General features: G+C 44.1%; 1 protein-coding gene across 2 annotated transcripts in view; it reads right to left on the bottom strand.

Annotated features, from left to right (window-relative positions):
- Positions 1-1,617: 1,617 nt before the first annotated feature.
- The window catches only part of MYH9 (myosin heavy chain 9), a 78,902-nt gene continuing 58,485 nt past the window's right edge, over positions 1,618-22,034 (bottom strand). For both annotated transcript variants that reach the window (XM_054988304.1, XM_054988303.1), the window contains 23 exons: positions 21,067-21,227; positions 20,332-20,440; positions 19,905-20,036; positions 18,400-18,606; positions 17,985-18,122; positions 16,776-16,899; positions 15,816-15,987; positions 15,163-15,375; positions 14,606-14,750; positions 13,510-13,716; positions 12,806-12,910; positions 11,343-11,495; positions 10,699-10,947; positions 9,928-10,140; positions 9,039-9,251; positions 8,692-8,853; positions 7,458-7,586; positions 6,425-6,513; positions 6,181-6,304; positions 5,515-5,723; positions 3,726-3,834; positions 3,152-3,324; positions 1,618-3,053 (listed from right to left, as the gene is read on the bottom strand). In XM_054988304.1, the coding sequence (XP_054844279.1) occupies positions 2,939-3,053; positions 3,152-3,324; positions 3,726-3,834; positions 5,515-5,723; positions 6,181-6,304; positions 6,425-6,513; positions 7,458-7,586; positions 8,692-8,853; positions 9,039-9,251; positions 9,928-10,140; positions 10,699-10,947; positions 11,343-11,495; positions 12,806-12,910; positions 13,510-13,716; positions 14,606-14,750; positions 15,163-15,375; positions 15,816-15,987; positions 16,776-16,899; positions 17,985-18,122; positions 18,400-18,606; positions 19,905-20,036; positions 20,332-20,440; positions 21,067-21,227 (3,651 nt within the window). In that variant the 3' untranslated portion in view covers positions 1,618-2,938. The remainder of the gene's footprint in view (positions 3,054-3,151; positions 3,325-3,725; positions 3,835-5,514; positions 5,724-6,180; positions 6,305-6,424; positions 6,514-7,457; positions 7,587-8,691; positions 8,854-9,038; positions 9,252-9,927; positions 10,141-10,698; positions 10,948-11,342; positions 11,496-12,805; positions 12,911-13,509; positions 13,717-14,605; positions 14,751-15,162; positions 15,376-15,815; positions 15,988-16,775; positions 16,900-17,984; positions 18,123-18,399; positions 18,607-19,904; positions 20,037-20,331; positions 20,441-21,066; positions 21,228-22,034) is intronic.

A 22,034-nucleotide genomic window follows, 5' to 3' on the forward strand; every position in this document is an offset into this window, starting at 1 on the left:
CTGACCAGAGGTTATCACCACCCAACTATTCCCAGATACAGCAGGAGGTAGACAATAGTGAATGTTTAAAGCTGTAATAGTGTACTGAAGCTTACAGCCTAAGCACATTTGTATTCTAAGCTTAATAATATGCTATGAAGCTGACTTGAAACGAATGTAATTGGTAGTATTTGGGGCTACCAACTGGCTAACACAGCACTTCATTCTCACCTCTGCTGCCCTCATTCCAATCCATTATGTAGCTGTTATCACGGTTGTTTACCTACATCACTTTAATAGACTTCCTTGTGGCACACCAAAGCCAGACTACTTTTTCAGCAACAAACACGTGGCCTATGAAGTTTTTTGATGGCAAAATAGTGCTCCACACACTCTGTGATGCGCAGGATTTAAAAAGACGCCAATAGTAGCGAGAAGAACAATGTACACAATGAGGAACCCTTGGCACCAGGAAGTTCTTCTGCACCCATTTGCCACCTACAGTTACCTGGATTAGGAAGAGTTTTAAAAATGTAAATCATTATTCTAGAGTTCTGAAGTTGCCAATATAATCCAATCCATGATGTCATTGCAGCCAAAAACTTGTACATGTTCAGCTTATTGCCCTGGATAATTCTGCGTAGATTGCTTTTTCCTGACTCATTCAAATATCATGCACCCCATACCTTTTCTTCAAGCTGGACTGCTTCAGTCCAGTCTCTAACCACAACAGCTGTTGTAAGCAGACACAGTATATAGTGCTGCTACTATTTTTTTCCTTTAAAAAAGGCTTGAGATTCTCCAATTAATAAACCAGAGTAAAGGCCTTTGAAATGAGTAACTTGAAGTCTGAGTAACTTGAAGTCTGTAGTCTACATTGCCAGTTCCCATTTTAAAAATCATTTCTGACATCACAATTTGTCTTTTTTCCCAAAAAAGGAAAGGACATAATCACAATCAAATTGGTCACTGGCCAAGGCATCTTGATATGGACACATGCCACCTAGTGTTGAATGGACAGCACTGCACTTTAGAATTGATGCTGTTCAATTTCACTACACTTAAATGCATAATATACAATTTTAGACTGCAAACTACTCCATTAAATGTCACATCTCTTTCTCTGTCTACTGGTGAATGATACATAAACTCTGTTTGGCAACTCTTCCAAATAAAAAAACGCATTGCAAAAAGAACCAAAATGTGAATATCTTACTTGTAGTAAAGGTACACGTTCTCCTTAACAGGCAAACTTTCCACAGACTGCTTTGTTTTGGAGGAAGTTAATCTTGCAGGATTTTGGGGATTTTTTAGGTACCTTTCACTAGATAGAACAGCTGAAGATGGCCAATGTGACCCTGGCACTATTTCAGAGATCATGCCTTCCAGGGTAACTCCATCCCCAATACATAGAGGACATTTCACGGTCACCTACTGTTTGCATGCCTCATACAAGGTAGTGCTTCTAGTCAATCCTACAATAAGCCACATTTCTGCATGCCTTGAGCAGAAATACCGAACTTACCTGTGTTAAAGAGGCAACCACGTCACATGTGTCCAAGGTAAGCAGTTTTCCTGCTTCTTTCACTGCATTCAGGAATATGGGAACATCCTCATAAGCACACACAGAAAACGGCAGCACATGGATAATTTTTATTGTTATCAGTGGAGCACCAGTAATCCATTACTAACTGTAGTGGAGACACAGCTGAGGCACATGCTAAGGCACTTATTATATAAAAAAGTTCGCAAATTTATTGATAGCAACTTGGACAGGAGGCTCCCACAGCGAGAGCGCTAACCACACAGTATAGAGCTTCATATTTTAATTTGTCATTTGCTCAGGAGTCTAAATGCAGCATATACAATATGGTTAAGTATACAGGTAAATCCAGCAACCAGTGTACAGTGTAGAAAAGTAAAGACTATCTATATAACCGCAGTCCCCGTAGAAAGGCAGTGATAAAGACCTTTATTTTTCTTACTTATTACTTATAAACGAAAGATACAAAGGCCTTCAAACATATAATCTGTGCAGATTAAAAAGGGTTTTTCTTTTAATATACTCTTAGTCACTGTGCAGAATAACTAAACCTATCCCCTGATTACAGAGCTAGAGGCCTGGACATGACAATAAAGGAGGACTTCCTTGCCCACTCTCCAGTCAAACCCACTAGATCCTGTCCGTCACCATTAAATATATTTGGTCCCAAAGAGATTCTCCAATGAGCACATAAAAGCTTTCTGCTTCCTTGACCTGTCACTAACTACTGGTCCATACTATCTTAGACACAAGCCAGAGACAATAGAAAACAGACACCATTGCACTTCAGATCTGTCCAGACATTAGCAACAGGATGGGTCAACTTTGAAATTCTCTACCAGGAGGAGCTCTATCACCCTACTCCCCTCTTCCTGAAGACTACAGGAGCTCAAAGACTCTGGGGAGTTACACTGGGGATGCTCATCCCCTCCTGTTCAACATTACTCCCAAATTGGCTTAACTGGGCAGACAGAAGAGGGCAAAAGTGTGAGGTCACTGAACATGATTGCCAAAAGCAAACAAGAGGAAGGGGGAAGGGGCAGTCCCTGTATCTATCGCAATCATTAATGGAAGAAAATGGTTGATTTTACAGCAACGGAAGGCATCTCTTTCCCCACCCTTCCCCCTTCAAATTATGTAAAATTCACCAGCAGCTATGATAAGGATCTATGCTACAGGCATCTGTAGCTCCCAGACTCTGATCAGATTGCAGAGTCACAACTCTTTGGCATTCAATACAAGAGTTTGGAAGCTGGGTGGGATGACGCTAATGTCCGATGGCTCCAGACATCCCAGAGGACAGTTTGACAGACATGCTCCACTGTCCCTGGCAGGTTTTAGAAGGGTATGCAGAAGTCCACTGGACAAAGGGAAGGTGGCCACTCCAACACGTGCATCCTGGACCAAGAAGCAGCTCTATTCAGTAGCTTTGGTATCGCCAGCATCTGCCTTGCCATCCACTTCATCATCCGACACCTCACCTGGGCCCTTCCTGGCAATCCGGCGTGGCACAAACGGCAAATCCCCTCGCCTGTTTGGTGAGAAGGCAATGCAGAAATAATGTGGCATGGTAAGATCACCATATAATTTGAACACCCAGTGGTAAAATGTGGACATAGTCTGTCTTACCTGAGTTTGCTCTTGAGAGAGCTGACTTCCCTATTCATAGCATCAGCAGTTTCAGTGGCATCCTCCAACTCCCGCAGCAGCTTCCTGCGTGCCGCATTGGATCGCTGAGCCTCCTCCTCTGCCTCCTCCAGCTGGCGTTTAAGCTGCTTCAAGCGCACATTCACCTTGTCTGCCTGCAGAAGGGACAGAAGAGCCATCACAGCCCTGTTCTTTTAACATGTAAAAATGCACCATCAATTGGGAAGCCTTCCTCTACAGTAAAGAAGCCTTCCTCTGCAGGCAGAATCTCTGCTCCTTAAAAGCTAATCTTCCTGGACATGGATTTAAGTTTTGCACTGTCATGTTTAAAGCTAGTTAGACAGCATTACTTTTTCCAGAAGGGCAACACATGTTCAGAATTTCCTTCCCCTCTCACCAACAGCCCACAATACTGCCTTTAAGAATTAAGCAACTTAGATATTTTAATGCCAAGCTAGAACATTCCCGTGATCAGACATAGCATGAGTGCAGGTGATCAAGCTCCGAGCACACAGGTATGATCACCAAGAGCTACCTCTCCATGCCACACAGATACCTGATCCTTGTACTGCTCTGCATTACGCCTTTCATCTTCCACCTGCAGGAGGACGTCCTTCAGCTTCTTCTCAGTGCGTCGGACCTGCTTGCTGGCAGCCTGGCGCTCCCTGTAAAGAAAGGAAAAGTAAGTATCTGATGGAAGAAAGAGCTCTTGAACAGTCACATATTTGGGTCAGATATTCTTCAGAGAGACTCCAAGAGAAGCTATGTATGGGACAAGCAGAGATTCTCAGTTTGATGGGACAAAGAGGCAGATATCAATACAAATTTCAAGGCTAGGCACACAGCACACAGTAACTGCCAAAGACAGATACCCGGAGCATGAAAGTTCCTAACAGCCAAAATTGAAGTGTTCATTACAGATGAGTGAGGGGCTTGTCATCGTGCAGTCCCTGTACCCTTCACCCATATTTTTTCCAGAATGCTTTGTATGAAATACTGGGAGGCTGATACAAGCCACTCCAGAAAAGGTTTTGAGTGCAGGGCAATCAAACAGTTCATGGAACACCTGGCGCTAATGCAGTCTTATACCCTGAAATAACTAGTTATGATTTCAGCTTTGTCAATACATAAAGAATTGCTGAACCAGATTACCACAAATTAGTTTATTCAGCAATGTCTGACTCTGTCCAGCACTCATTCAGTGTTCAAAAGAGGCACGGCTTTTGACTGGGATGCCGTTCCAAACTCGTATGACACCTGTCTTGCGCCAGCTGTACTGGCTCCCAGTGGAATTCTGGATCAGATTCAAGGTGTTGGTTTTGGCCTTTAAGGCCCTTAGCAGACTGGGACCAGCATCCCTTCAGGACTGCCTCTCACCCTATATACCCCGGAGGGCACTTTGCTCAGAAGGGAAACATCTACTGGAGATCCCTAGCCCCAAGGAGATCCGCCTTGCCTCGACCAGGGCCCGGGCCTTCTTGGCCCTGGCCCCAATCTGGTGGAATTCTCCGTCTGAGACAACTCGGGCCCAGCGGGATCTTCTAGTAGTCCACTGGGTCTGTAAGACAGAGATGTTCCGCCAGGCTTTTGGTGGTTGAGGTGGGCGGGCCTCCCCTTGGCCTGCTATTGAGGGGGGGGAAGACCCCCTCCTGGTTCTTAGTTCATTGTTGTACATCAGTCTCTGTGGACCCAGTGATTATGCAGGACTGTGAAATCCACTGTCTGTCTTGAATTTTGCTGCCAGTTTTAATTGTTTTAGCTGTATTTCTATTTGTTGTATATTGTATTGTATTTTAATCGGGTTGTGATCTGCTCTGAGCCTGCATCGTGGGGAGAGCAGACTAGAAGTTAAATGAATGAATGAATGAATAATGTAGTAATTAATTTCCTGTGCTCTAACAGTGCCACTTTTTTAAAATTGGATTTTGGTCACATGAAGTGGCCCTGATAGTAGAGATACAGATGTCCACCAATTCTCCAGTTCCTTTTACCCATTCCATTCTTTCTCTAATAAATAACAACAACTGTGCTTATATACCACTCTTCTAGAGAGATTAGTGACCTACTCGGAGTGGTGAACAAAGTCATTTTTGCTATTATCCCTACAATACCACTAGGGAGCGGGGGCTGAGAGGAGTGGCTTTTCCCAAGGCCACCTACTGAGCTTATGGTAGTAATGGGATTCGAATCACCAGAGTGCTGATTCGCAGCCCAACCACTTAACCACTATGCTACAGCAGCTTAATTAAAACATTAAACAAGCAGTAGGTCACAGGACCCCCACTTATGACCTTGCAAGAAGTGACTAGGGCATATGTAGGCAGCAGATCATTGTCGACACCTACTTTGTCTCTGAGTCCAGCTGCTCTTCCAGTTGTGCTATCTTTGCTTCCAGAGCAGTAATGGAAGACTTGTATTTAGACTTTACAGCACTCTCCATTTCCTGCAGCTTAGCCTTAAGTTCCTTGTTCTGACGCTCAAGCTGCTGGCGAGCATTTTCATTCTTCTGGGCATTACTACGCTCTGCATTCAAGTCAGTATTTATCTGGTCAATCTGGGGAAGACAATTAGAAGCGCACAGGTTATGTACACAGTTGTGAAGCCAAGTAGGCACAATTTGTTTAAGCAGCCTCCCACTCCATTAACACTAACCCATGGGTATAAACAGAGAGAGGACCATCTTTGTAGGTACTGTCAATTTTTCAGCAAACACAGCAACAACCAGTGGCTGGAGAACACCCAAAATTACACCAAATATCCAGGAATTAATAAAACTGCATTTTAGCATGGGAAAAATTCCACCAGCTTTTCCCATCTATGAAAAAAATCTGTGAACTTGTCTGGGGTTTGAAATTGCCTCTCTGAAGCCCAAAGCATCTAGATCAACAAGCCTCTAAAAACATGCTACAGTGTAAAGCTTTTTGAGAATGGTACAAGCATAGCAATTTGGAGGAATTATGGGTCTCTCTCAACAGGGTTCTGCTTGCCAGATGAAGCCCCCAAGCAGTTACCTGCAGATTTGCTTTCTTGAGCCGGTCATTCACCAGTTCTGTATTGCTTTGCTCTTCCTCCAATTCTTCCTCCAGTTGAGCTATCCGAGCCTCCAAACGGCGCTTCTCCTCCAAGGCCAGAGCACTAAGAAACAGAATTCATACACAGTGAGCTTATCACTACAGGGCACTTCCATAAAGAATGCTTACCAACCACTTAAATATGCCACATTCGTTAGAGGAAGGAAGAAGTGCCATTACTCACCCCTTGCCACTGCTGTTGGCGATCTCGTCAGCAAGCTCATCTCTCTCTTGCTGAGCCTGGCGCTTGGCACGCTCTGCAGCTGCAAGTTCCTGAAATCAGAACAAGATGTACACTAAGACTTGGGCTCAGATTCAAACACTGCAGGGATGGGAGACCTGTCACATTAAGAGTATAGGGTGGAACGTCTGGAATCTGGGAGAGTATCTTAGATACAGGAAACCTCTCCACTTTCAACCAGCCACAGCCACAAAACACAGTGTGAGTAGAGGCACAACACTCTTGAGCATCACAATTACCATCAGTCACTCATCAGTTTGCAATACTATGAAGTGCATAAAGAGGGGCTATCTAGATAAAAGCATTATTCAAGCCAAAGCAGCAAGGTCTCTGTAGTACACAGAGTTGTATTTACGTTAATAATATCCCACCTCCTTTCATGGTTCAAAGTGAGCCATAAAGAACAAAACAAATTCCAACAACACCCCTGCAAGAGAACCCAAGGCTGAGTTTGTTATCTGCATTGAATTAACCTGCCCCATGGTTTTTGGACCAACTGCATTTATGTACTCCAAGCCATACCAATATACTGGCGTTTGCCTTATTTTTCAAGGAAGCCAGTTTGGTGTAGTGGTTAAGAGCACAGGACTCTAATATGGAGAGCCAGGTTTGACTCCCCACTCCTCCACTTGAAGCCAGCTGGGTGACCTTGGGTCAGTCACAGCTTCTAGGATTTCTCTCAGCCCCACCCACCTCACAGGGTGATTGTTGTGGGGATAATAATGACACTCTCTTGACACAGGTCAAGAGAAGCCCTTCAACGAACATCACCAGCTTGAATCCAGCAGAAACAAAATGGATCGCTCCAAATCTTCCCCACCAAAATGTGTGGATATCTGGTTGATGTGTCCCCCTCGCCCCAGGTACCCACCACCTCCATGCCCTTCCCTAAAGGACAGCCTGAGCCTTCCTATACTCCACTGAGTACTTGTAATTATAAACACACAGTTTGCTTTAGTGTTCCAGATTTAGTTACCTCCTGCATTTGAATCATTTCTGCTTCCATGCTCTTCAGCTTCTTCTCATTCTCCTTGGCCTGTGCCAAAATTTCTTCTCTAGAGGCACGTGTGTCATCCAGCTCCCGCATGTAATCCTTCATTTGGGCCTAGAAGACAGACAACCCTTGAAGTTACCTTCTCCACCTAAACCATTTCTGTCCACTCAAACAGAGGGTCTCTCTAGGCAAGGGACTTTTTCAGCCCTCACTGCTACTTGGAAGCCTTTTAAGAAAAAAAAAAAAGGAACAGTATTCTACTGTTCCCAGCTGAATAGTGTCATTTAATGGCCTAAACTTTTCTTCATCCAGAGTCACAAGTGAGATTTTCTGTTGCACTATAACTAGGGGTGTGCACACAAAATCTAGGCAATTTAGATCCAAGTTTCATAGATACCCAAAAAATTAAGCGTCCCTGAAATCTGGGTCAGATTCTCTGAGCTGGGTCAGAGAATCCTAGATTTATCCAGCCATTATTAAAGCTAACTCCATCAAATTTGCAGGGACCCAACTCCTGACTGTTCTCTAAAGACTCCTCCAAATTTCAGGAAGATTAGACCCCAAGGCCCAGTTCTATGGCCCCAGCCACTATTATTTCCGATGGACGAAACATTTCCAAGCGTTTAAAACTCTACAGCTTGCCATTTGCCCTTGCTTGGGATTCTCTGGTTTGACACTGACTCCCTTGCAAGCTAAACCAAAAAGCACAATAGAACCAAATTACAGCAAGGGAACCAATGTTGAACCAGAGAATGCCTTGAGCCAGGCAATTTAAAAGTCAGCCAGCTTAAAAGGCTTTTTTTTGAGGCGCGCGGGGGGGGGGGGGGGGGTTTGCCGGCAGAATGGGATGGGAACCCACTCTGCCTGCTGCCCCGCCAGCCTCACACTGCCATGCTGCAGCAGTACGGAGCTTGACTCCAGCTCCACTCACCACTGCCTGCCCTCTTACCACTTGCTTGCTGCTGCAACAGCATCCTGGTCCAGCCAGATAATCCAGCTCAGCAGAATTTGGTCCCCAGATTGGATCTGGGGTTCATCCTGGGGAACCAATGAAGGCAGATTATGCCAGATCAACATAAATCCAGCTTTTTAGCCAGTTTCTGGACCTCACGCCCCTAGCTGTAACAGCAGTTGCAATGCTAATAGTTGTCCCCCTTTCAAGTCCTTAGGAAGAAGTGCCAAACACAAAAAGCACAAAAGCAACTCAGAGCCTTACCTGCAACTTCCTGAGCTGTTTGATGGCTTCATCACGGTTCTTGTTAGCAGAGTCGATCTGGGCCTCAAGATCCTTGAGGTCCATTTCCAGCTTCTTTCTGGCAGCCACAGCAATAGATCTCTGCTTCCTCTCATCATCTAACTCCACTTCCATTTCTCGCACCTATAAAAAGAGAGAAGTACAAACAGTTTAATCTCAAGCACAATTCTTCCTCTTTCCTATCCAGGTATGCAGAAGAGAGGGTGGCAGAGGAGGAAGTGTTTCAGTCTGCATCACCACAATATAGATGGCTGGATCATCTCTATCTTCACAATTTAAGGCTTTTCTCCTAGCTTTACAGCATTTACCTGTCTCATCAGCTGCTTTCTCTTCTCTTCATTCTGCTCATCACGGGCTTGGAGATCACGCTCAAACTGGGCCTTCATAGCTTGCTGGTTCACTTCCAAACGCAGCTTAGCATCCTCTGTGGCCTGCAGCTCATCTTCTAGCTCTTCCAGCTGAGTCTTCATCTCTTCCATTTGCTGCTCCAGTGCTCGTTTAGACTTCTCCAACTCATGGACCTGGGGCACAAAAAATGTCATTCTCCCATTGACACACAGTTTGACAAGCTTTATTAAGAAAAACATGGCACGCACACAAATAAGGTACTAAGACAGGAATCAAGGCCATTTACTTTCAGCTTACTAACCCCCTCGAAAAATCCTGATCTTATTCCAGGCAATCCCCTTTTAGCCGTGCTAAAGAAATTGGCTCACACAGGAATCCTAACATCTAAACTCTGATTTCAATCCATTTGCAATACTTAAGTTTGTTATTTATGTTTTGTGGTGCAACAACTTATTCACATTTCACCTATATTGGAATATCTTTGTCCTATCAGAAGGAATTTTAGTCCTTGAAAACTGAGGAAACTAATAATACTTCAAGCCTCTATGATTTTCCTATAAATAATGCTTTACCAGTTTGTGTATCTTGACAACTAGTGCCTGAGTTCAAGGGAAGAATTATTTTGTGCCCACAGTATGCAAGGCCCTGCACAACACAGCTTCTTGCTGAAAGGATGTCAGAAAGTTAGATGCTACTGGCATGACTCTGAGCCTTTTAGCCAGTGCACAAGATCAATCTTAGGAGGCACCTCTGCCTCAGTCGTTCCCCAGTCTCCTTCCCGCCTCACTCAACCTTTGGCAGAGGAATAACAGTAAACACCACAGTAGTGTAGCAAAACTGTCCACTCACACTCTTGCCAACATCATCCTTCGAACTCATCAGATCTTCCATCTCTGCCCGGAACTGTTTATTCAGCCGCTCCAGCTCTGCTTTCTGTTCTATGGCTTCCTCCAGAGCTCTGGCAAAAGACAGCGCCTTTGTTTCCTTCTCCCGGGCATCTGCTTCAGCACGATCCCGTTCCTCAGCATACTTTGCAGAAATAGTTTTCTCCTCAGCCAGGAGCTAGAACAGGAAATCAATGTGCTATCAGACTTCAAGGAAAGTATTGATATGGACTGAGCGTGGGCTCCGAGGCATCGAACTCTGCTACCGATTCTAGACTCTTGACAAGGACGTAAACTAAATTCACTAGCTCTTGGGTTTCAAATCTAGTCGTCTGCTCCATTTCAGAACATCCTTAAGAAGGACCAGCTGAATGCTCAGATTTATTTAACAATGGGCTAATTCATTGTGTAACCCATTTGCCTCAATCTTACCCCTCCCAGGACAAACAGATACATATCCACTATACAAGCATTTCTGCTCCTTTACTGGATAGATGCTAGTGAGTGAGGAGGAGGAAGGGCAGAATGACCCTGTTGCAAGTCTGCAAGGAAGCATGCTGGTGGAAAGTGCCATCAAGTCGCAGCTAACTTCTGGTGACCCCACAGGCTGTTCAACATTCAGACGTGGTTTGCTATTGCCTGCTTCTACATAGCAACCCTAGCCTTTCTTGGTGGCCTCCAAGCTGACCCTGCTTCCAAGGTATGCAAGAAAGGGCTAGCCTGGGTCATCCAGTACCTGATCAAATTTCTTCTGTTTTTTCTCCAGGTTGGAGACTATCTGCCGCTGATGATCCAAATCCACGGTGATATCATCTAGTTCTTGTTGCAGCCTGGTCTTTGTCTTTTCCAGCTTGTCATAGGCAGCTGCCTTTTCCTCGTAACGCTGGCTCATAGCCTCCAAGTCTTTTTGGAGCTTCTTCTTTGCTTCCTCCACTGACTCTAGGCAGCCCAGGCTATCATCCATCTTCCTCTTAGTTTCTGCTATCTAAAGGAAGCAAGGAGTAGGTGGATAAGTGGACAGGGCATTATTTTTTATAGCAGGTAGAGAGGAAAGCAAGAGACAGCTTTGGAAGAAAAAAGCCGAAATAAAATTAAAAGGATGGACAACACTCCATGTCCAGAGGGAGAGCTTCACAATATGCAACTCTGAAAAGTAGAGATGTGGTTCCCTACTGAAGCTAAGTGCAATGGTAGGATGTAAGCACAGGGGAGAGAGGGAGATGCAGTGGACAGAGCTTTCTGGACCAACAACTAAACTCAAATCCTGCAGTTCATTTGGAAGAACTCTTTTAGAAAAACTCACTTTAGCGCCATGCAGATATTCCCAGAGTGATACGCGACAGCCAGATTTTGACAGACAGACTTGTGAGTAAAGATTACCTGGAACTGAAGGGCAGAAATCTGTTTCTCCAAGTTCCTCTTTGCCTCCTCCTCCTCTTCTAGTTGCTCTTTAAAGCTGTTCTTCTCATCTTCCATCTGTTTCAGCTTGGTGCTGAGGCTCAGTTTCTGACGTGTTTCTTCCTGAAGTAACTCCTGTAATGGCCACCATATTGAACAATTAGCACCTTATGACGAAGAATCCGATACACTGCTGAGCAGTTCTCTGCTTCACATTTATTATTTTGTCAACTGCTTATCTCCCTTAAGTTTTCACAAGGCCACCTGTCCCCTAAACTCAGCTGGAGCAGGCTTTTTGAGATTACTCTTTTACATAAGAAAGCAAGATCAACTAGTGAGGGTGCCAAGCCTTTTTGTAGTGGCCCCTTTGTTTTGAAATGCACTGAATGTAGAAATCCACTTGCACCAGAATATTCCAGTAATAATTAGGGGGGGGGGGGAATCTGGTTTTGTGTGTCTTTAAATTCAAACACTGAGGAGAGAGATCTAAGAGCAGAACTCATCTGAGTTCACTATTCATTACTAAGCAGGGCAAGTGGCCCTGGCTACCACTCTGTAAGGACCCCCAGTTCCACTCCTACTGGCATCAAAATAATTTGAGTCTCCTATATTGCTATTTACATATTTATGTCCTGCTATTCATTACAATGGGGACATTGTTCTTCCCTCCATTTTCTTCACCACTTGTGAGGTAGGTTAGGCTGAGTGTGCAACTGGTCTAAGATTATCCAATGAGCTTCAATGGCAAAAAAGGGATTTGGACTTGGGACCCTCATACCCTAGTCATACACACTAAGCACTATACCATGCTGTCTTCCACTCTAGCTATGAGAAACAGATCTGCTCCCATTCAATGCAGAAGATTTTGAGCCAAACTTCAAACTGCAACTACTGAGAAAACTAATATGACCATTCTCAATGTAAGGAACTTCAGAGACTGTGAACCTGTGCAAATTCAATTCACTTTCTATGGAGAGTATTCCTTCTGAAAAGCATAGTGTGGCCCCGATAACCTCCTAAACTTTGCGGCACTATTAAACAAATAATAATAGTAATGACAGCAATTAAATACTGCTCTTCTAGACATATTAGTGCCCCACTCAGAGTGGTGAACGAAGTCAGTGTTGTTATTATCCCCACAATACAGTTGGGGAGCAAAGGCTGAGAGGAGCGGCTTAACCAAGGCCACCTGCAGAGCTCGTGACAGTAGCGGGATTCGAACCAGCATAGTGCTGATTCACAACCCAACCGCTATGCTGCTGGGGGAACGGGCAGGGTCCTGGAGACCACAAATTTGGGCTGCCTACCAAATTAATTTGCACTCCATATTCCCCCCTTGCCAATGTAAGAAGTCTGTCAGTATCCAGTAAGCAGATGTTATCTTAAAGCCAACAAGAAGCAAGTCAACAAGAGAAACAAAGAAAGCTGCTACTCTAAAGCCTCACCTGTGTATCTTGCAGCTGTGACTCCAATGTAGAGAAATCTTTGCCCAGTTTGATTGACTTACTATCAGACTGGTTCAGAAGGCCAGTGACATTGTCCAATTCAACCTGAGAGAGTACAAAGCAAGATCATGTTGACAGAACCTCATTAAGTGTCGTTGCCCCACACTGGATGCTGTCTCTTCACAGAACAAGAGAGAAACTCTGAACAAGTAAATGCTTTCTGTGTTCCTGTGAACTGTAGTTAAGGACTTCCCTAGTGTAGGGTAGGGTAGTGTAGGGTAGGGTAGTGTAGGGTAGGCTGAAGTACCCACCCCTTCAGCTCTTAGAAAACTATTCACTTGGGATAAATCTGCACAATGAGCAGCAGAACAGTTCCCAGAAACACATGCTCCTCTTAGTCGTTTTATTTATTTCCATCATTTATAGCCTGCCTTTCTGACTGAGAATCAAGGCGCATGTAAGCTAGGCAGAGATTGCCACTGGAGTGGGTGGAGAGTGAGCATGTGTCTCTCACTTCTGACAGAAGATTTCACACATCAACCCCTTCCACCTACTTAGATTATACTAGCTATTCTCCATGTGTTAGATATCAGCAAGAATTGCACACGGGAAGAGCCACATTGCTCTTCAATTCCCCCAATCCCGCAAACCTGCTGCAACTTATATGCAAAACCAGCAACCGAATGAACACACTGGGCCCTCACCTGTAGTTTGTTGACTCTCTCTGCCAGCTCAGTCCGTATGCGCTCACCCTCTGTGAATTTCACTTGCAGCTCCTGCAGCTGAGCATCAACCTTCTTCCTTTTGTGCTCAGAGTCTCCTCTGGCTTGCAGCAGGACCTTCACCTCATTGGAGAGTTCAACACGTTCACTCTCCAAAGCCTGCTTTGCCTTCTCAAGGTTCACTTTCACCTGAAGGAAACAGAAAGATAAATCTTTATCCCCAGAGGCTGTAGTTGCACTTTGTTAATTAAAGGTGCATTATTCCAAAATGAGGTCCAAAAGACAGGTTTTCAGTAGGGGTACAACCACCCCAAATGCTACTTGGAATATCAACTGGGGGGTTTCCAAAAGGGTATCAGTTGAGATGAATCCTTCTATGAATCAGCTACAAGATATCTGCACATTATACTGATTAAGTGATCTGGAAACATACTATGTAGTTGCTAGTTACTGAAAGAAAAAAGTCACAGACACTGAGCGAGCTAGGTATTCTTAACAAGTAAAAGGCAGCAAGCCACTGGTCAGTTAGCTATGATCCTCTGAAACCATATTGCTTCCTATCACATTCTCATCACTGAAACAAGTGTCCAGGGAAAAGAGGGAAGGCATGAAGGGATGAGCTGGGGCTAGGCTCTTGCGGCCCTTTCTTACATGCTCAGGGTAATGCCGACTGCCACTTCAGGGTCAGGAAAGAATTTTCCTCCAGGCCAGATTGGCTGGGGATCCTGAAGGCTTTTTGCCTTCCTGTGGGCATAGAGCAGCAGTCACCGGGGAGTGAGGGTGGAGGTAACTGAATTTCCTGTTTTGTGCAAAGGTTGGACTAGATGACCCTCGTTATCCCTTCCAGCACTATGTTTCTATGTCTGTTTTCATACAAGATGTTTCATACTGGAACATCTTGTAGCACATCACTTTTGAACCCTAATCATGTTCAAAGGAAGTGAAAGTCGTTTTAAATGCATAGTCCATCTGCATTAACCCCCTCCCCCCAAACTGCATGCCCAGAAAATTAAAATATGGTTCAACTTGTCAAAGGGCCCTCTCGTGTGGTCCTGCACCTTTCTGGTGCATCACATACCCGCTTGGTCTGCTCCAACTGCTCTGCCAGCTCCTCCAAGGCCTGCGCATGTTTCTGTCTGATCTCCTGGATCTGGGCCTCATGGGTCTTTGCCTCCTCATCGAGAGTTTTCTTCAGAAGAGTCACTTCTTGCTCACGTTTTGATCTATTCAAAGGTATTTCCCATTAGGTGGCAGGCTGTTGGATCGTGTCACAAGACTGCCAACAATTTAGAACGCTACTCTTATCTGCAGATACCCAAACACAAATCTGTGGGGATTTACTCCAAACTGTCATCAGAAGAAACTAGCCCAAACTCATCCTTGTGAAGTGCTATTTGAAAAAAGCTCTGGGGTTCATCTGGAAACCCTCCTTTATTTTTACTGACGTCTCTTCAGACACAACAGTGTACGTTTTTAAGGGTTTCCACTATATCTCCAGGCAATAATCATTTCTGACAGAGGCTGATTGGAGACTGCAGTTTTCTCTAAGTCATCTTTGCCCCCTCATTTTTCAAACCTTTTACAGAGACAGAATTGGCTTTAGCTTTCCTGCAGGCACCCATTAATGGCAGTTACCTGAGCTCCTGCTGCGCAGCAGTCGAGTCGAGTGTATCCTCCAGCTCAGTCTTGAGTGCCTCAAGCTCTTCACCCAAATCCCGCTTTTGTTTCTCTGCCTTGTTTCTGGATGCCCGCTCAGACTCAAGATCTTCCTGCAGCTCTGTTATCTGAGACTCCAGCTCACGGATCTTCTTCAGAGCCATGTTCTTCTGAGCAGCCTCCTCTTCCACCCTGAGAGAGGGAGACAGACCCCGGATCAGACACAAAACCATAAAAAGGCCATCTACCTATGGAGAAGTTATTCACAGACATCCAAGTGTTGAGAGCTGCCCTGACGGACACCAGTGTTCTGCTTCTGCCCAATTCCAGCCTCTCTCAAAGCGAAGTTAAGATTGGCTAGAGGTTTATGATGGCAGTCAGTGCAAGCCAGCTGTTCACTTCATTGCTGCTGACCGTTCTAGTTAAAAGCTTATCTTTCATTGGGCTACCTGTTGTTATAAAAAAAAGGGGGGGGGGGTTATGCAGCCAGAATTTCAGAATGAAGGACCCAGAAATCTAGGTCCTGTAACCACTTATGGGGATCTCCTGGCTTTTCACCAAAAAGAAAAGATACACAGGACAGCTGTTTTAACTTCCAGACAGGGCTTCCCCACCCACCTTCCAGACCTCACCTAGCCAAAGCTGCTTGCAACTCCTCCTCTTTCTTCGCCAGCTGCATTTTGAGCTCTGCTATTTGAGCCTGCAATTCAGCAATTTGATCGTGTAGATCTGTGGAGTCTCCCTCAAGCTTTCTGCGAGTCTTCTCCAATTCTTGCCGTTGCTTTTCTTCCCGCCGCAACCGCTCTGAAAGGGAGGGCACAGCTGGGTCAGTGGTGGGCACCGCCTTGGTTCTTAAAAGGCTGACTCTTCATATGAATGGTCAGAGCTAGAACATGCATATGAAGAGGTGATCACAGCAGTGGGCCAAATCAGCAGTTCCAAGTTCTAGTGCTCATGTCAGAGAAAGGAAAGCCCAAACTCCTCAACCTTCATTCATTCTCCAATCCCCATTCATTCTCCACCATAAAATTTCAGACAGCGCCATCTTCGCAAGGCTATGAAACATTCCACCTACAGGCATCAGAGCCAAAGGATGAAGCTACCCCCAATCTTGGGAGGAGGGAGTAGCCCAAATTAAGCAAAATTCTCTATACTAGCATTACTAGCAATGTTAAGAGGTAATCCATTAGAACCAGTAACCCCAAGATTTCTGTGGTAAACAAACCCCAGTATTCCGACCCCACTGAAAATACAACAGCAGAAATATTCCCACAGCAAGAGGAGAAATGGAACCAGCTTCTCTTCTCCATTGGTTCATTAGAGATTTTTCTCCCCGTTAATTTAGACCAAGGCACAGCTGACAAGAGGCACGACCTTCAGCCACCCAACCACTGAACATTCTATCAGACCAATCAATATCTTTCAAACAAACCCTCGGCAGTTCCATTGATATTAACCCTTTGGGGCCTGAAATCCAATGCAGTCAGAGATTTAACAAATCTGGCACACAAATGAGAACCCCTGGGGAACAGTTAACAGCCACAGAACTTGTTGAGCAAACCACTAAGCCCCCACCCCAGTTCTTCCCTTACCTTCCAGCTCTGTTATCATTGCCTCATGCTTGTTCTTGAGTTTAGCTAAGCTCTTTGACTTCTCTTCTTCTTCTGTTAAGTTAGTGGTAAATTCTGCAATTCTGTCTTCCAGTAGTTTCTTTTCCTGGGGGGGGGGGGGGACCACAATGTAAAATTTGGCATTTGAGTATGAGTACAATAATAATTGTATTTGTAGCCATATTAGCTTGCACTTCTGTCTATATGCAACTATTTGTCAGAGAAGTTCGTGAAATTAACTGAAGCACAAGTTAAGTTAGCAAACGATCCTGAGGACAGTCGCAAGAGTACAAAAACCAACCAGACACATTGATGCCCACAATACTATAATGCCCTTGTGATTTAGCTTAGATGCAGGCATCCGCATACAAGACATGGTGTGCATTCTGAGAGGCAGCTCAGTATTTCAGAGCTAAGCTTTTTGTTCAACCGTCTAGTCTGCATTAGAACCCACTAGAAATAGAAAATTAAGTATCTATGTGGTCAGGGAAGGGTGATTTCTTTGGGCTGACAATCACACCTGTGCAAGACACAAGGAACCAATGGTCTAACTAAGGAACTTCCTACCCACTAATCACTTTTCTATGGAAGGTCTTCCTCAGTACATGGCAAGTTACTGAAGGAGGAAGGGAAATGGCCAAATCAGACTATATCCAGGTTGTACCAGAGGCAGCAGTTTGTCTGGCCTCAGAGGAGTTACAGGTACTTCTCACTCATTAACTTCAATCTATTTTTTCTGTTGTAGTAGACAGTAGGCACTTACACGCCAACTGCATACAGCTTAACCTAGTCCCCTTCACTCCTGTGACTCCAAGGGGCTTTGGAGAATGTAGCCGCATCACCAAGACTTACTACAAGAAGTAGGAGAAATATTATTTCTTTGATCATCTATGCTGGAGCATTTCTTTGGACCATAACTACACATTCCTGGATACAGAAGTTGCATCAGAAAGCCTCCCCGCTGACACTATAGATGCAGGGAAAAATTCCAAGCTTCTGAATATGAATTCTTCCAAATAGTACAAAGTGCAGAACAGCAATCAAGTCCTTGTGAGCTGTCACTTGCATGCCACAACAGATACTGTGAAGCTAGTAAGAAGCACAGCAGTCCCTCTATTCATCTAGATGTTAAGATATTCATTTCTTCCCTTCTCTACATCCCTCCATGCACGAACACTGCTGCAGGCTTACCTTGGCCAGTTTGCAGTTCTGATCTTCTACAACGATCAAATCTTCCTCCAGTTTCTTCAGCTTCGCTTCAGTGGTCACTTTCTCTAGCTGTAGCTTTTGCCTTGCGCTTTCCTCTTCCTCCAACTGCTCCTCAAGTTCCTGCAAAAGCCACAAGCAAGAGCATGGCATTCAGCAACCAGACAAGCATTATTCTAACTGAGTCTTGCAGAGGATCACAAGCTGGACACATTTACATTTAGTCGTGCTTAGCATAGGCACGGCAAACTGTATTAAACCCACAGTTGATGAGAGAGATCCACCATGCTGTACACTGCCAAGTTTTCTCACTCCTTTAATTCTTCCTCCCAAGAATCCCATGTGCCTTCATGCAGTGCAACCACCTGGTGTCATATATAGACACGCATGCGTCCATTACCTGAATGTTCTGATGCATTTTCTTCTTCTCAATCTGCAGATGCTGACACCGTTCTTCCTCCTCCTCCACCCTGGCCTCCAAATCATGACAGATCTCCTCTAGCTCCTGTTTCTTCGCTGTCAGGCGGGCTCTGATCTCCTCAGCTTCAGCACAGAGCTCTATCTCTGCTTGTAACTGCTCCTGCAGCTGCATTTTCTCTGTCACCAGCTACACACAAAACAAGCTCATTGCCTCAGACATCCCTTTGAAACTGCCAAACTGCATCAACCATAATAAAAAGAAGTTATGGGGTCCCCCCCCCCACTCATTAGTACTATTAGGAGGAGAGAGACACCCTGTGCCTCCTGCTGTTAACTGAAGGCCAAAGGCAGAAAATCCTTGTGCACCATAGTGGAGCTTGCACAAATCACTGCATAATATAGACTATAAAACAGAGGTTCTCAAATTGCAGGTACGGACCCCAGACTGTTACTATCTCACAGGTGTAGCATGAATAGAGATTTCAAACTTCCAGAAATTTTAGAGTTGTGGGGGGAAATGTTTCCCCACAAAACAAAGGTTCTGGCATATGCAATACTTATTGTCTTATCAAACCTATTTTACCGGTTTAGCATACACTATTCGGCACATTTATAAAATTAGTTTTCTATAATGAAAACTGCAAATTTTTCAGATACTACAGAGAGCGGCAACCTGCAGCACTTTTGCACACATAGCTTAGTTTTTGTCATTTGAGAGGTGGGGGGGAGTTGAAAATACAGCACAAACATTTTGCACTAAACAAAAAAAGTTAACATGGGCAAGAATGGTCACAACAGAACTAGCAGCACACATGAACACTGGCTTTATAATATGGAACACTTTAATATTAAGTGAAACCATTACACTCTAATGTTGTAGTCAGTCTTGTGTACGTCTTCATATCACCCATTTTGAATGAATTAAACTTTGTCTTAAGAATGTTACTATTTCAACAGAAAAAAATATTTTGTAAGTGTTTTCAGTGTCCCTCCCTCAAAATCTCTAATTCTTCCAGTGTCTGGCAGGGGAGGGGGGAATGTTTACATCAGGGAATTCTTCCGAATTTCTTCCATTTTCCTTCTAGTCCTTCACGTCTCAAGTCCCGAGGCCAAGAGGAGGAAGAATAGGAACACACTGAGCTGGGAGAGGAGGCTTGATAGCAAATCTGGGTTTGCCTCAGCATAATGTGGGAAACAGCCATTAAATATACCCTATTACTCAGAAATTCTATATATGTATGCATTTTAAACATGAAAAATTATTATCTGACGCAAGATTCCTGCATTTTATGTTGGAGAGAGGGAAAGTTTGAGAACTGCTGCTCTATAGCATTGTTTTAAACCAAAAATGTGTGCTCTAAATAGCTACTGCCTTCATGGATATGTACTTAGCAGAGAAATCGGTTAAAACTATAGTATTTTGAACCTGTGCAAAAAGACAAACCGATCATGCAATAGGCTAAAAGAACAGTTCTATCCATTCACCTGGTTCTGGACCGTTTCCATTTCGCTTAGCCTGTTTTCTGCAGCCAGCTGCTTTTCCTTGACTTTCACCAGTTCTTCTTCTTTGGCCAGCATCTCTTCCTCTTGCCTGCTTACTTGCAACAAAGGCTTCACCTGTAGGGAATCAGTTTCAGGAGAAAGAGGTTACATACATTTGTAAGTGTGGCTTCTGAAATCTTGAGGAGCAGTGTTCTCTAGCAGTCAAAGCCAGTGATGCCCATAGACTGTTTTGCTGTCCCAGTGACCAGTAGCTGCCAAAGGTGTTTTTTAAAAGGAGATGTACTCCTATGCACACAGCTACAGCACATGATTAAGAGAGTTACACCATTCTAAGTCTGTTGACTCTAATGGACTTTGAAGACTGCTGAAGCTCATCCATCAACCACTGAACCCTTCCTTCAATGGGTACCTTGGTAAAGAGTCTCCACCACTGCCAGTTACGAAGCTTCAGGTATGCAGCACAATTCCTCTGGAGAACCTTCATTGCAGTTAGCTGCTGTTGACGCTTGGCAAAAGCCCTGTACAGATAGCATAAAACAGAGAAGGGGTTAGAGTCAGAGAAAAACTAGCTACCCCAGTCTTTAGATCCTACCTTCCATTCCAAAACCTTCCTTTGCTTGTTCTACTGCAATATTTTTATTTCCCTCCCCAAAACATCCTCTGCTGTGCTTGGTATAATTAGTTTCACCCCGATATCAATTCCTTACCACCATCTGTATGAATAACTTCCTTTTATGAAAACCCTATCACCCACTGCTCTATACTCCCTAGCTCAAGCTAGTTCCCTTGAGAGTTTATGGCTAGGACATGATGCAAATGCTACATGAAATCTTGCATAATGAAATGATGATGCTTTATCCCCTTGCATCTGCATAATCTAGTGCAAGAGATCCAGAACGTATCACTCAAGTAGGATAGCATTTTACTTTAATTTTAAAGCTGCATTTCAATTAGGTAAGAGGAGTTTAAGATCAAAATGCTGGGAGCTCAGATATTCAACACACCCATTTTGAACTGTAACTAGAAGCATAAAAGCAAGACCCAACTGAGGTGGCCTAAAGTTACCAACACACTCAGAATAGCAGTAATTTGCTACCTGGTTCCATATGATACTAACAAAAACTAGCTATCATGTTGTACATACTTTCTAGCCAAGTAGCCTCTGCAACATGCTTGGAACCCAATAATGACATCTGTGATTTTCAAGTCTCTTTCTTCCTCAAGGTGGGCAAGGACACCTGCTCGGAAAAATACTTTGCTCTGCCCAATTCGGTAAAGATTTGGATCCAGCTCTAAGGCTTTTATCTATAAGAAGAGAAAGATCTTTATTGACACATTAGTATTTATTGCTTCACATATAAACACATTTATATTGATTCAAAATGTGTATTTCAGTGCTTTCAGTCCTTTAAAATGCTTTGTGAGGGACCCTTCTGCATCACCAATACATTCCTTTTTCCAGCATAGCTAGAATTAGAACTAAAAAATGATTCCACATGTCAGAAATGTTCCTGCTTTGGCCCTTAGTTAGTTAGCTTATGTTCCAGTGTGGATGGGTTATTCTTTGCAGCAGTTTCTCCTTTTTACACAGTTGTGTGACTGTGCAATTTTGATCATGAAAAACAGGAGAAAAATGACCAGCTGCTTTGACTGTGAAGTTACCCAACTCTTCTCTTCTCCCTCTTCCCTTCTGGAGTGGAAAATGACTTGTTAGAGGCTGGTTTTGAAATGCCAAAACCACATTAATTAATTGTAAACAGTAAGCCAAAGAGTGCGGATGAAAATTGAGGGGAAAATAGCCCTAAAAAGCCTCAATAGTGCAGTATGTTCACAGTCTCATCATCTCGTTTCTCTGAGTTTTTAAATTACGTCCTCTGCTAATTAAATGGCTCATGTGAATGTGACCACTGGGGAGGGAGGGGAGAAGCTCTGATTTCTCTAAAAAGGACTCTTGGAATTGATAGGTAACATGTGTGAAGTCACTGATGTATCAGAGAACCTCCATTCCGTATCTCCTTTGCTTGTTGAGACTAATTCTGGGAGCCACTAGGAGAACTTGAAGAGCACATGATCCAGCTACTGCACTGAACAGGACCACCTCTCCATGAGACT

The sequence above is a fragment of the Eublepharis macularius genome, chromosome 9 (assembly GCF_028583425.1).
Source record: "Eublepharis macularius isolate TG4126 chromosome 9, MPM_Emac_v1.0, whole genome shotgun sequence".
NCBI classification, from domain to species: domain Eukaryota; kingdom Metazoa; phylum Chordata; class Lepidosauria; order Squamata; family Eublepharidae; genus Eublepharis; species Eublepharis macularius.